Genomic DNA, 14655 nt, shown 5'->3' on the forward strand with positions numbered 1-14655 from the left:
TGGGGCAGCGTAGGGCAGTGTGAGGCTGGGATCTGTGGGGCAGCATAGGGCAGTGTGGGGCTGGGATCTATGGGGCAGCATAGGGCAGTGTGGGGCTGGGATCTGTGGGGCAGCATAGGGCAGTGTGGGGCTGGGATCTATGGGGCAGCATAGGGCAGTGTGGGGCTGGGATCTGTGGGGCAGCATAGGGCAGTGTGGGGCTGGGATCTATGGGGCAGCATAGGGCAGTGTGGGGCTGGGATCTGTGGGGCAGCATAGGGCAGTGTGGGGCTGGGCTCTATGGGGCAGCCTAGGGCAGTGTGGGGCTGGGATCTATGGGGCAGTGTAGGGCAGTGTGGGGCTGGGCTCTATGGGGCAGCCTAGGGCAGTGTGGGGCTGGGATCTATGGGGCAGCGTAGGGCAGTGTGGGGCTGGGATCTATGGGGCAGTGTAGGGCAGTGTGGGGCTGGGATCTATGAGCAGTGTGGGGACTGTATGGGGCTGAGTGGAGCTCTATGGGGTAGTGTAGGGCTATGTGGGCCGGGCGCTATGGGCCTGTGTGGGGCTGGGCCCTATGGGCCTCTGTGGGGCTGAGTGGGGCTGAGCTGTGGAGTGTGGGGCTGCGCCCTATGAGGCACTGTGGGACTGTGTGGGGCTGGGCCTTATGTGGCCCTATAGGGCTCTATGGGGTTGTGTGGGGCTCTATGGGGCTGTGTGGGGCCCTGTGGAGCTCTATGGGGCTGTGTGGGGCCCTATGGGGCTCTATAGGGCTGTGTGGGGCCCTGTGGAGCTCTATGGGGCTGTGTGGGGTCCTATGTGGCCCTATGGCGCTGTGTGGGGCCCTATGGGGCTATGTGGGGCTGGGCTCTATGGAGCTGTATGGGGCTATGTGGGGCCCTATGCAGCTTCTATGGGGCTGTGTGGGGCCTATGTGGCCCTATGGGGCTGTGTGGGGCTCTATGGGGCTGTGTGTGGCCCTGTGCGGCCCTATGGGGCTGTGTGGGGCTCTATGGGGCTGTGTGGGGCTATATGGGGCCCTATGGGGCTGTGTGGGGCTCTATGGGGCTGTGTGGGGTTATATGGGGCCCTATGGGGCTGTGTGGGGCTCTATAGGGCTGTGTGGGGCCCTATGCGGCTCTATGGGGCTGTGTGTTGCCCTATGGGGCTCTATGGGGCCCTATGGAGCTGTGTGGGGCCCTATGCGGCTCTATGGGGTTGTGTGTTGCCCTGTGTTGCCCTATGGGGCTGTGTGGGGCTCTATGGGACTGTGTGGGTCCCTGTGGGGCCCTATGGTGCTGTGTGTGGCCCTCCGGGCCTGTGTGTGGCGCTGTGCGCACCGCTCCCGCCTCTCTCTCTCTCTCTCTCTCTCCCCGCCCCTTCCCGCCCCGGCTCAGGCCCCGCCCCCTCGCGGGCGGTTCGAGGCGGACGCGCTCTCCGCTGTGACGGTGTCCGTTTTAATGCGCTCCGCGCTGAGCGCCCTTCAGCGCTCCGTCCGCAGGAGCCGCAGCAGCAGCGCGTGAACCCCCTCATCCATCAGCCCCTGCGGAGACCGAGCGCTGCCGGGAGGCGCCCCACGCACCAAGCACCCCCACACACCCCCACATCGCCCCAAGCACCCCCAAACAGCCCCACATCGCCCCAAACAGCCCCACATCGCCCCAAGCACCCCCAAATCGCCTCAAACACCCCCCGAGTCGCCCCAAACACCCCCAAATGCCCCCAAATTGCCCCAAACACCCCCACATCGCCCAAATACCCCCGGAGTCACCCCAAACACCCCCACATTGCCCCAAATACCCTCAAATTGCCCCAAACGCCCCCAAATTGCCCCAAACACCCCCGAGTCGCCCCAAATGCCCCCAAATTGCCCCAAACGCCCCCAAATTGCCCCAAATACCCCCATGTCACCCCAGCCACCCCCACATCACCCCAAACACCCTCAAATTGCCCCAACCACCCCCCACGTCACCCCAAACAACCCCATGTCATCCCAAATGCCCCATGTCACCCCAAAAGCGCCAAAGATCCCCCCAAATGCCCCCATGTCACCCCCAAATACCCCCAAGTCACCGCAAATGCCCCCATGTACCCCCAAACACCCCCATGTCACCCCCAAAACCCCCCAAGTCACCCCAAATGCCCCATGTCACCCCAAAACCCCCCGTCACCCTAAACACCCCTCAAGTTGCCCCAAAGACCCCTCAAGTCACCCCAAATGTCCCCCAAGTTGCTCCAAATGCCCCATATCACCCCACATACCCCAAAGATCACCCCAAATGCCCCCATGTCACCCCAAATACCCCCCAAGTTGCTCCAAATGCCCTCATGCCACTCCAAATGCCCCCATGTCCCCCCAAATGCCCCCCGTGTCACCCCAAACTCCCTCAATATCACCCCAAATGCCCCATGTCACCCCAAATACCCCCCAAGTTGCCCCAAACGCCCCCCATATCACCCCAAATACCCCTCATGTCACCCCAAATACCCCCATGTCACCCCAAATACCCCCAAGTTGCCCCAAACACCCCCATATCACCCCAAATACCCCTCATATCACCCCAAATACCCCCCAAGTTGCTCCAAATGCCCCCACGCCACCCCAAATGCCCCCATGTCACCCCAAACCCCCTCCATATCACCCCAAATGCTCCTATGTCACCCCAAATCCCCCCCCGAGTTGCCCCAAACACCCCCATATCACCCCAAATACCCCTCATGTCACCCCAAATACCCCCCAAGTTACTCCAAATGCCCCCATGCCACTCCAAACCCCCCATGTCCCCCCAAACCCCCCCGTGTCACCCCAAACACCCCCCATGTCCCCCCAAACACCCCCCAAGGCAGGAGGACACGGGGTCCCACCTGGGCCGCGTTGAGCAGATGGGTCCGATAGACCCCGATGACCTCCCGGTGGTTCTTCTGCTGGACCTGAGAGGAGAGGGAGGTGACGGTGGCAGGGGGACATCGGGGGGACACGGGGACAGCGGGGGGACGCGGGGACGGGGTACGGGGACCCACCTCCAGCTGGAGCTGGAGCCGTGCGCTCTGGCTGCGGAGCACCAACACCTCCGACGACAGCTTCTCGGTCTCCACCAGCAGCTTCTTCATCTTCCAAGATGAGACGTGGAGGTGGGAATGAGTCCGTCCCCATCGTCACCCCCCGTCCACGTCACCCCCCATCCTGTCACCCCCCGGCGGTGTCCCGACGGATGCCATCGGCCACCCCTCTCCCGGCTCAGAGGGAAGATGGATTTTTGGGGGGTGGTGGTGGTGGAGGAGAAGGTCACCCCGGATGTCCCCCCGGGGCAGCCCCAAAGCTTTGCTGCCCCACAGGAGATAGGAGGAGAGGGGATGGGGACGGGAATAGGGATGGGATGGGATGGGATGGGATGGGATGGGATGGGATGGGATGGGATGGGATGGGGACAGTGATGGGATGGGGACAGCGATGGGATGGGGACAGGGATGGGATGGGGACAGGGATGGGATGGAGACAACAATGGGATGGGATGGGATCAGATGGGATGGGATCAGATGGGATGGGATCAGATGGGGACGGGGATGGGATGGGATGGGGATGGGGACAGGGATGGGATGGGGATGGGGATAGGATGGGGACAGGAATAGGGACAGGGAGGATGGGATGGGGATGGCGATGGGAAGGGAATGGCGAGGGGAAGGGGACAGTGATGCGATGGGATGGGATGGGATGGGGACAGGGATAGGATGGAATGGGGATGGGGAAGAGAACAGGAATGAGATGAGGACAGGGGTGGGATGGGGATAGCGATGGGGTGGGATGGGGATGGGGAAGGGGACAGGGATGAGATGGGATGGGATGGGGATGGCGATGGAGATAGGGATGGGGACAGGGATGGGATAGGGACAGCGATGGGAAGGGGACAGCAATGCGATGGGGATGGGGATAGGATGGGGACGGGGACAGGAATGGGATGGGGACAGCGGTGGGATGGGGACAGGGATGGCAATGGGGATGGGGATGACGATGGGAAGGGGATGGTGAGGAGAAGGGGACAGGGATGGCAATGGGGACAGTGATGGGATGGGGACAGTGATGGGATGGGGATGGGGACAGTGATGGGATGGGGAGAGTGATGGGATGGGGATGGCGATGAGGGCAGTGGTGGGAAGGGGACGGCGATGGGACAGCGATGGGAGAGGCCCCTGTTGCTCCCAGGCCATCGGCGCCCTTACCGTGCCGTCCTTGTCCCGGCAGGCCGTGGCGAGCTCTCGCGCCCTGGCCCGCAGGCTCCCCACGCTGCGCTCCAGCTCCTCCGCCTTCTCCCGCAGCTCCCGCACCTCCTGCTCCCGCTCGGCCACCTGCGCCTCCGCCACCTCCTTCGCCCTCCTCTCCTCCTCCGCGGCCGCTCGCCAACGCTCGGCTTCGGCCGCCGCCTGCTCCCGGGGCTGCTCCGGCTGCTCCCGGCCATGCAGGGCTTTGGCGATGCCCATCAGCCGCCGCAGCAGCCGCGGCACGCGGGGACCGGGCGCCGTCCCCAGCTCCTCCACCAGTTCTCCCAGCGCACCGTCCAGCTCGCCCAGCAGCGCGTCCCCGTCCCCAGGGGTGTCGTCCCCCTCCATCTCTGCCACGAGCTGCAAAGCCTCGTGCTGGGACCTCACCAACCCGTCCAGCTTGCGGTGCAGCTCCCGCAGGACGGCGGCGTCGCCGCCCGCCTCCCGCGCCCTCTCGCCCAGCCCGTCCCGCAGCGCCGCCAGCTCCCGCCGCTGCCCCGCCAGCCGCCGGCGCAGCCTCGACACCTCCTCACGCGCTCGGGCCAGGGCGCCCATTCCGGCATTTTCCGGCATGGATTCGGCAGCGCCGTCCTGCGCCCGCAGCCGCCGCAGCTCCTCCTGCAGCCGCTCCCGCTCGCGCCCCAGCCGGGCGAGCTCGGCCACGAGCATCCCATTGCTCTCCTTCAGCTCCACCACCTCCTTCTCCAAGCTGACGCCCGCCGGCAGCTCCTCTTGGCTCTTCCCACCCGGAGCAGCCTCGGAGCCGTTCACGGGGCACCGCGAGGGCTCCATCCCGGCGAGGAGGACGCCGGATCGCTCGAGCATCTTAGCGTGGGTTTCATCGGCGCGGCTCAGCGTCTGCTCCAGCCCCACCACCAGCTTCTCCCAAGCGGCCAAACTCCTCCGGACGGCGTCGGCCGACACCACCTCATAGTGTAATTTGCTCCTCAAGGCTTCCTCCACCTCCCGGCGTAACGCTTTGCTCCGGGTAAAGGCGTTCGCCTTCGCCGCCCGCATCCCAGCACACTCATCTCGCAGCCACGCCAGGAACGCGGCCACCGCCGGCGTGCTGCCATCGCCGCCGAGCTGCGCCGCCGTTTGGTGCTCTCCATCGCCGTCATCCTCGGTCGCCTTCCTCTCCCGCAGCTCCTGCACGTGCTGGGCCAGGAGGGCGAGGCAGGCGCCATCCTCATCCTCGGCGGCAGCAGCTTCGCCGCCGGGCAGACGCCGCACCAGGTCCCGCAGGCACTGTCGGGTGTGGTTGGCGGCGGCGGTCAGGTGTGCGCATTCCTGCTGCTTCCTCGCCAGATGCTCCTGCAGGTGCTGCATGTGCTGGGCATCACAGCCATCCTCCTCCTCCTCCTTCTCCTCCTCCTCCTCTTCCTCCTCTTCCTTCCCCTCTTCCTTTTCCTCGTCCTCCTCCTCGCTGTTGCTGCCGGGGGTCCCCTCTGCCTGACTCTCCGGCGCAGTGTTCTCGGCAGAGCTGACACCGTTCTCTGGGGATGGAAAGAATCATAGAATGGGTTGGGTTGGAAGGGACCTTAAAGATCATCTAATTCCAACCCCTCTGCCATGGGCAGGGACACCTCCCGCTGGATCAGGGGCTCCAAAGCCCCATCCAACCTGGCCTGGAACCCCTCCAGGGATGGAACAGCCACCACTGCTCTGGGCAACCTGGGCCAGGGTCTCCCCACCCTCATGGTGAAGAAATTCCTCCTCATGTCCAGTCTAAACCTGCCCCTCTCCAGTTTATCCCCGTTCCCCCTCGTCCCATCCCCACAGCCTTTATGAACAGCCCCTCCGCAGCTTTCCTGGAGCCCCTTCAGGTACTGGAAGGTCACTCTGAGGTCTCCTCGGAGCCTTCTCTTCTCCAGGCTGAACAACCCCAACTCTCTCAGCCTGTCCTCGGACGGGAGGTGCTCCAGCCCTCGCAGCATCCTCGGAGCCTCCTCTGGACCCGTTCCAACAGCTCCATCTCCTTCTTCTGTTGAGGATTCCAGAACTGGCCCCACTCCTCCCGCTGAGGTCTCCCCAGAGAGGAGCAGAGGGGCAGAATCCCCTCCCTCCCTGCTGGCCGCGCTTCTCTTGATGCAGCCCAGGACACGGTTGGTTTCTGGGCTGTGAGCGCACGTTGCGGCTCCTGTTGAGCTTCTCCTCGACCAGCACCCCAAGTCCTTCTCCTCGGGGCTGCTCTCCATCCCATCATCCCCATCGTGTACTGAACCCGGGGATTGCCCCGACCCAGGGGTAGGACCTTGCCCTTGGCCTGGTTGAACCCCCTGAGGTTCTCCACCCCTCTTCTCCGGGTCCCTCTGGCTCCCTCGCGCCCTCTCCTCCTCCTCTCCGGTCTCACCGTGGCGGATGCGGCGCAGGAGCCGTGGCAGTGGGCGCTGGGCGGTGTCGGAGGTGTCACCCGCGGCCGCCCCGTGGCGCAGCAGCAGCTCTGCGCACTCCACGCTGCAGCGCTCCTGCGCCAACGCCAGCGCCGTCCTGGGGTGACAACGGGGACACGAGGGCAGAGGGACAGAATGGCAGGGTGACAAGGTGGCACAGTGGCACGAGGCCAAGGTGGCACAAAGGTTGGGTGGCACAGTGGCACAATGGCAGAGGGACAGAATGGCAGGGTGACACAGTGACACAGTGGCATGATGACAGGGTGACAGAACTCCAGGGTGACAAGGTGACACAGTGGCACAATGACATAGTGACACAATACCATGGTGGCACAATGGTTGGGTGGCACAGTGGCACAATGGCAGAGTGATGGAATGGCAGAGTGACACAGTGACACAGTGGCACTATGACACGATGCCATGGTGGCACAAGGGTCGAGTGGCACAGTGACACAATGGCACAGTGACAGAATGGCAGGGTGACAAGGTGACACAGTGACACAATGACATAGTGACACGATGCCATGGTGGCACAATGGTTGGGTGACACAGTGGCACAATGGCAGAGGGACAGAATGGCAGGGTGACACAGTGACACAGTGGCACCATGACATGGTGACAGAACTCCAGGGTGACAAGGTGACACAGTGGCACAATGACATAGTGACACAATGCCATGGTGGCACAATGGTCGGGTGGCACAGTGGCATGATGACACAGTGACAGAATGGCAGAGTGACAAGGTGACACAGTGGCACAATGACATAGTGACACGATGCCATGGTGGCACAAGGGTCAAGTGACACAGTGGCACGATGTCAGAGGGACAGAATGGCAGGGTGACACAGTGACACAGTGACACAGTGGCACGATGTCAGGGTGGCACAATGACACAGTGACACAAAGGCAGGGTGGCACAATGCCATGGTGACACGATGGCACAGTGACAGAATGCCACAGTGGCCCAATGGCACAATGACACAGTGACACGAAGACAGGGTGGCACGGTGACACAACGGCATGGTGACACAATGACCCAGTGACACGATGGCACGGTGACACGATGGCACGGTGACACCGTGTCAGGTTGGTACAGGGCTACATGTATCTCCCCCCCCTTTTTGTCCCCTCTTGGGGACACCAGCGGTGACTTTCCGGGGCCTTTGCTCCGGGAGCCCCTGGAGCAGTGCCCATTGTCCCCGCAGTGTCCCCCAGTGTCCCCTGGTGTCCCCCGGTGTCCCCTCACCTGTTGTGGCTGTCGCTCAGGTGGGGGTTCGCTCCGCGGCGCAGCAGTTGAGCGCAGATGGCACTGTGGTCGCCGCGCGCCGCCAACATCAGGGGGGTCTGACCGTGCTGGGGGGGACACGGGCACCCACTGTCACCCCTTGTCACCCCCTGTCACCCCCTGACAGCCCCTGACACCCCCTGTCCCCTCTGACACCCCCTGACAACTCCTGTCCCCCCCCGACACCCCCTGTCACCCCCTGTCCCCTCCTGTCCCCCCTGTCCCCCTCCATCCCGCCCTGTCCCTCCTGTCCCCCCAATCCCCCCGTCCCCCCTGTCCCCCCTGTCCCCCCGTCTTCCCTGTCCCCCATGTCACCCCTTGTCCCCACTGTCCCCCAGTCCCCCCTTTCCCCCCCTGTCCGTCCCTGTCCCCCCTTTGTCGCCCCTGTCCCTCCTTTACCCCCGTCCCTCCCTGTGCCCCCTTGTCTCCACTGTCCCCCCCTCCGTCCCCACTGTGTCACTCTGTCCCCCCTGTCCCTCCCTGTCCCCCCTGAACCCCCTGTCCCCCTCCATCCCGCCCTGTCCCCCCCATCCCCCCAATCCCCCCCTGTCCCCTCCTGTCCCTCCTTGTCCCCCATGTCCCTCCTGCCCCTCCTGTCCCCCCCTGTCCCCCCAACCCCTGTCCCCCCCGTCCCCCCTGTCCCCTCCAGTCCCCCTCGTCCCCCCAGTCCCCCCTGCCCCCCATCCTCCTTGTCTCCTCTGTCCCCCCTGTCCCCCCTGTCCCCCCGTCCCCTCTGTCCCCCCTGTCCCCCATGTCCCCCGTGTCCCCACTCACAGCGTCGGGGACGTCCAGGATGGCCTCGTGGTCGCAGAGCAGGAGGACGCTGGAGGCACAGCCCGAGGACGCTGCGGGGGACGTGTCACCGGGGGGGGGACAGAGGGTGTCCCCCCACCTCTAAGGGTCTCAGGACCCCCTCAGCCCGCGGTCCCCGCGCTCACCCGCCCAGTGCAGAGGGGTCCGATTCTGCCCGTCCACGTGGCTCTCGTTGGCGCCGTGCTGGGGGGACAGGGATCCCCTCCCATCCATCCCATCCCATCCCATCCATCCATCCCATCCATCCCATCCATCCCATCCCATCCCATCCCATCCCATCCCACTCCATCCCATCCCATCCCATCGCATCCCATCCCACCCCATCCCATCCCATCCCACCCCATCCCATCCCATCCCATCCCATCCCATCCCATCCCATCCCATCCATCCCATCCCATCCCATCCCATCCCATCCCATCCCATCCCATCCATCCCATCCCATCCCATCCCATCCATCCCATCCCACCCCATCCCATCCCATCCATCCCATCCCATCCCATCCCATCCCACCCCATCCCATCCCATCCCATCCCATCCCACCCCACCCCATCCATCCCATCCCATCCCATCCCATCCCATCCCATCCATCCCATCCATCCCATCCATCCCACCCCATCCCACCCCATCCCATCCCATCCCATCCCATCCCATCCCATCCCATCCCATCCCATCCCACCCCATCCCACCCCATCCCATCCCATCCCATCCCATCCCATCCCATCCATCCCATCCCATCCCATCCATCCCATCCCATCCCATCCATCCCATCCATCCCACCCCATCCATCCCACCCCACCCCATCCATCCCACCCCATCCCATCCCATCCCATCCCATCTCATCCATCCATCCCATCCCATCCCATCCCATCCCATCCATCCCATCCCATCCCATCCCATCCCATCCATCCCATCCCATCCCATCCCATCCCATCCCATCCCATCCCATCCCATCCATCCCATCCCATCCCATCCCATCCATCCCATCCCATCCATCCCATCCCATCCCATCCCATCCCATCCCATCCCTCCCACCCCATCCAACCCATCCCATCCCATCCCATCCCATTCCCACCCTCTGTACCTGCAGGAGGACCTTCACGCACTGCGGCTGACAGGCGATCGTGGCCAAATGCAGAGCGGTGCTTCCTACGGGACAGCCGCGCGCTGAGCGCCCCACGGGGACACCAAAGGGGACCCCCAGGACACCCCCACCCTGGGGACACCAAAGGGGACATCAGAGGAGGAGGACACGGCCAATGGGGACCCCCTGGGAACACCTCGACTTGGGGACACCCCAGTGGGACACTGGAGGGGACGTGGTGTGTGGGGAGTGCCTTGGGGACACCTCGACTTGGGGACGCAGCCGATGGGGACATCTGACCTTGGGGACACCAAAGGGGACATTGGAGGAGGACACAGATGATGGGGATCCCCTTGGGGACATCTTGCCTTGGGGACACCCAAGGGGACATTGGAAGAGGACACGGCCAGTGGGGAACACCTTGGGGACACCATGTCTTGGGGACACAGCCAGTGGGGATCCCCCTGGGGACATCTCGTCTTGGGGACACCAAAGGGGACATTGGAGGAGGACACGGCCAGAAGTGACCCCCCTTGGGGACATCTCGCCTTGGGGACACCCACAGGGGACATTGGAGGAGGACACAGATGATGGGGATCCCCTTGGGGACATCTTGCCTTGGGGACACCCAAAGGGGACATTGGAAGAGGACATGGCCAATGGGGACCCCCTGGGGACACCATGTCTTGGGGACACAGCCAGTGGGGATCCCCCTGGGGACATCTCGTCTTGGGGACACCAAAGGGGACATTGGAGGAGGACACGGCCAACAAGGACCTCCTTGGGGACATCTCGGCTTGGGGACACCCACAGGGGACATTGAAGGAGGACACAGCCAGTAGTGACCCCCCTTGGGGACATCTCGCCTTGGGGACACCCATGGGGACCTGGCCAGCGTCCCCCCTCGTTACCGTCCTCGTTGCGCTCGTTAACGGCCGCCCCGTGCGCCAACAGCACCGTCAGACACTCCGTGAGACCTTTGGACGCCGCCAGGTGGAACCTCCAGGAGGACACGAGGGGCTGTGACGGCCGTGTCCCCCCCCGGGACCCCCTGTACCCCCGGGACCCCCTTTCCTCACCCCTGGGTCCCCCCCAGGACCCCCTGTGTATCCCCCTGTCCTCCCCCCAGGGGACCCCCTGTGTCCCCACTGGGGACCCCATGTCCCCCACGCTGGAGACCCCCTGTCCCCCCCCAGAACCCCCTGAACCCCCCCCCGGGACCTCCTGTCCCCTCCTCTGGACCCCCTGTCCCCCTCCAGGACCCCCTGTCCCCACCCCTGTGTCCCCCCCCAGGTACCCCCTGTGTCCCACCCTGGGGACCCTCTGTCCACCCCCGGGACCCCCTGTGTCCCCCCTCAAGGAACCCCCTGTCCTCCCTCCTGGGACCCCCTGTTGTCCCCCACCCCGGGGACCCCCTGTGTGTCCCCCTGTGTCCCCCCCACCAGGGAACCCTCTGTCGCCCCCACGGGACCCCCTGTGTGTCCCCCTGTCCTCCACCCCCCGGGACTCCCTGTCCCCCCCACCCTTGGGACCCCCTGTCCTCTCCGCTGTGTTCCCCCTGGGGACCCCCTGTGTGTCCCCTTGTCCCCCCCCCGGGTACCCCCTGTGTCCCCCCCCAGGGGACCCCCTATCCCCTCCCGGTACCCCCTGTACCCCCCCAGGACCCCCTGTCCTCTCTCCTGTGTCCCCCCCCAGGGGACCCTCAGTTTCCCACCCTGGGGACCCCCTTTTCGCCCCCCCGGACCCCCTGTGTCCTCCTCAGGAACCCTCTGTCCCCCCACCCGGGTACCCCCTGTGTCCCCCCCTGGGGCACCCCCTGTCCCCCCCTGGGGACCCTCTGTCCTCTCCCCTGTGTCCCCCCGTGGGGACCCCATGTCCCCCACCCCGGGGACCCCCTGTGTAACCCACCCCGGGGGCCCCCTGTACCCCCCCAGGACCCCCTGTCCTCTCTCCTGTGTGTCCCCCGGGGACTCCCTGTGTCCCCCCCCCAGGGGACCCCCTATCCCCTCCCGGGACCCCCTGTACCCCACCCCGGGGACCCCCTGTCCTCTCCCCTGTGTTCCCCCCTGGGGACCCCCTGTGTGTCCCCTTGTGTCCCCCCCGGGCCCCCCTGTCCGTCCCCCCCGGTGCCGTACGCGGATTGCCCGGCGGCGTTGAGCTTTGTGGGCCGCGCGGCTCTGCGGGCGGCGAGGACGGCCACTCTGCCCACGTCCCCCTTCTCCACCGCTTCCAGAAGCTTCTGATCCTGCTTTGTCCAACGCTCCACCTGGAGGGGATGGGAGAGGCCTCGGGGGGGGCTGCGGGGAGGGGGACCCCAACCACCGCGGGGCCGAGGGAAACTGAGGCACGGGGGGGGGGAGGCTGGGGGAGCATCGCAGACGGGATTGGGGATGGGATTGGGATTGAAGCCATCATCAGAGCTGGGATTGGGGATGGGATTGGGACTGGGATTGGGACTGGGGTTGGGGCTGGGATTTGGATTGCAGCCATCATCGGAGCTGGGATTGGGGATGAGATTGGGAATGGGATTGGGAATGGGATTGGGAACGGGATTTGGATTACAGCCGTCATCAGAGCTGGGATTGGGGTTGGGTTGGGATTGGGAATGGGATTGAGATTGCAGCCATCATCGGAGCTGGGATTGGGGATGAGATTGGGAATGGGATTGGGAATGGGATTGGGATTGCAGCTATCATTGGAGCCAGGATTGGGACTGGGATTGGAGCTGGGATTTGGATTACAGCCACCATCGGAGCCGGGACTGGGGCTAGGATTGTGACTGGGATTGGGAATGGGATTGGGATTGCAGCTATCATCGGAGCCAGGATTGGGGTTGGGGCTGGGATTGGGACTGGGATTGCCACTGGCATCAGAGCCAGGATTGGGGCAGGGATTGGGACTGGGATTGGGGCTGGGATTGGAATTGGAGCTGGGATTGCCACTGGCATCGGAGCCAGGATTGGGGCTGGGATCCCAGCCGGCATCGGAGCCGGGATGAGGGGATTGGGGCCAGGATTGGGGCTGGGATCCCACCGCTGCGCTCTTTTGGGAGGAACCCCCCAGAGCGCATGCCCCGTGCCTCAGTTTCCCCACTGGTTGGGTGGCTCCAAGCGGGACTCCGGGTGCCGGTGCCGAAGGCGAGGCCGGTGAGCGTGTTCCCGCCTGTGCCCGCCCGGCTGGTTTGTCGGCTGCAGCGCAGCGTGGCGGGAACCGAGCGGAGCCGGCGGCCACGACGGTGGGATCGGGCTGGGATTGGGCTGGGATTGGGCTGGGATGGGGCTGGGATTGGGCTGGGATCGGGCTGGGATCAGGCTGGGATTGGGCTGGGATGGGGCTGGACCCAGCATCGGAGCTGGGATCGGGCTGGGGTTGGAGTTGGAGCCGGGATTGGAGCCGGGATTGAGGCTGAGATCAGAGTTGGAGCTGGGATTGGGGCTGGGATTGGGGCTGGGATTGGGGCTGGGATTAAGGCTGGGGTTGGAGTCAGAGCTGGGATTGGGCTGGAGACAGGATTGGAGCCAGGATTGAGGCTGGGATTGGTCTGGAGGCGGGATTGGGGCTGGGATTGAGGCTGAGATCGGAGTTGGAGTGGGATTGGGGCTGGGATTGAGGCTGGGGTTGGAGTTTGAGCCGGGATTGGGGCTGGGATTGGAGCTGGGATTGGTCTGGAGACAGCATTGGAGCTGGGATTGAGGCTGGGATTGGGCTGGAGGCGGGATTGGAGCTGGGATTGGGGCTGAGATCGGAGTTGGAGTGGGATTGGGGCTGGGATTGAGGCTGGGGTTGGAGTTGGAGCTGGGATTGGGGCTGGGATGGGGCTGGAGTTGGAGTTGGAGCTGGGATTGGACTGGAGACAGCATTGGAGCTGGGATTGGAGTTGGAGCCGGGATTGGAGCCGGCATTGAGGCTGAGATCAGAGTTGGAGCTGGGATTGGGGCTGGGATTGGAATTTGAGCTGGGATTGCGGCTGGGATTGTGGCTGGGGTTGGAGTTGGAGCTGGGACTGGGAATGCAGCCGGCACTGGTGCTGGATCGCAGCCGGCATCAGGACATCAGGGCCGGGATTGGGGTTCAGCGCAGGATGTTGGGGCCGGAATCACAGCCGGCATCAAAACTGGGGTCAGGGTCAGCATTTGGGATTGAAGCCGACATCGGAGCTGGGATTGGGGATGGGATCCCAGCTGGCATCGGAGCCGGGATTAGGGGATTTGGGCCAGGATTGGGGTGAGATCCCAGCCGGCATCGGAGCCGGGATTAGGGGATTGGGGCCAGGATTGGGGATGGGATCCCAGCTGGCATCGGAGCCGGGATTAGGGGATCGGGGTCAGGATTGGGGTGAGATCCCAGCCGGCATCGGGGCCAGGATTAGGGGATTGGGGCCAGGATTGGGGTGGGATCCCAGCCGGCATCGGAGCCGGGATTAGGGGATTGAGGTGGGATCCCAGCCGGCATCGGAGCCGGAGCATCCCCCCCCCAGCAGCACCCACGGGAGTGAGCGGCGCTGCGCCGGGCGCTCCCCGCGGTCCGGGGGGGTCCCCAGCCGGGGGGGGTCGGGACTCACCGCCACCTGCGAGCTGGAGCACGAGAAAATGCGCTTCATGGCGGCGGGGGCTGCGCGGAACCCCCCCTGTGCCGGTGCCGGCGGCGTCGCGGCGCGTGGGTGTGGGCGCCCGCGGTGCGCGGCCTCCGCCCCATCGCCACCCCACACGCCCAGTCCGGGCCTGTTCCGTCAGCGCTCCCCACCCCAACCCCGCGGCTGAGAACCGGCACGCTCGGCACACCCCACACACTCATCGCACAGATGAGACCCCACACACTCATCACACAGATGAGGCCCCACACACTCACTG

At 64.9% G+C, this 14655-nt stretch overlaps 1 protein-coding gene across 1 annotated transcript; it reads right to left on the reverse strand.

Moving 5' to 3' along the window:
• Positions 1–1213: 1213 nt before the first annotated feature.
• Positions 1214–14508, reverse strand: ANKRD35 (ankyrin repeat domain 35). The gene is made up of 12 exons (XM_054050862.1): positions 14367–14508; positions 11941–12071; positions 10717–10805; positions 9806–9870; positions 8850–8907; positions 8686–8756; positions 7873–7979; positions 6587–6723; positions 4195–5729; positions 2998–3087; positions 2842–2907; positions 1214–1519 (listed from the first exon to the last, which is right to left on the reverse strand). Exons 1-12 carry the CDS (start codon positions 14403–14405, stop codon positions 1460–1462), a joined length of 2448 nt encoding a protein of 815 aa, XP_053906837.1. The 5' UTR covers positions 14406–14508; the 3' UTR covers positions 1214–1459.
• Between the last annotated feature and the right edge of the window lie 147 nt (positions 14509–14655).

The sequence above is a fragment of the Cuculus canorus genome, chromosome 28 (genome assembly GCF_017976375.1).
Source record: "Cuculus canorus isolate bCucCan1 chromosome 28, bCucCan1.pri, whole genome shotgun sequence".
Classification (NCBI taxonomy): Eukaryota; Metazoa; Chordata; class Aves; order Cuculiformes; family Cuculidae; genus Cuculus; species Cuculus canorus.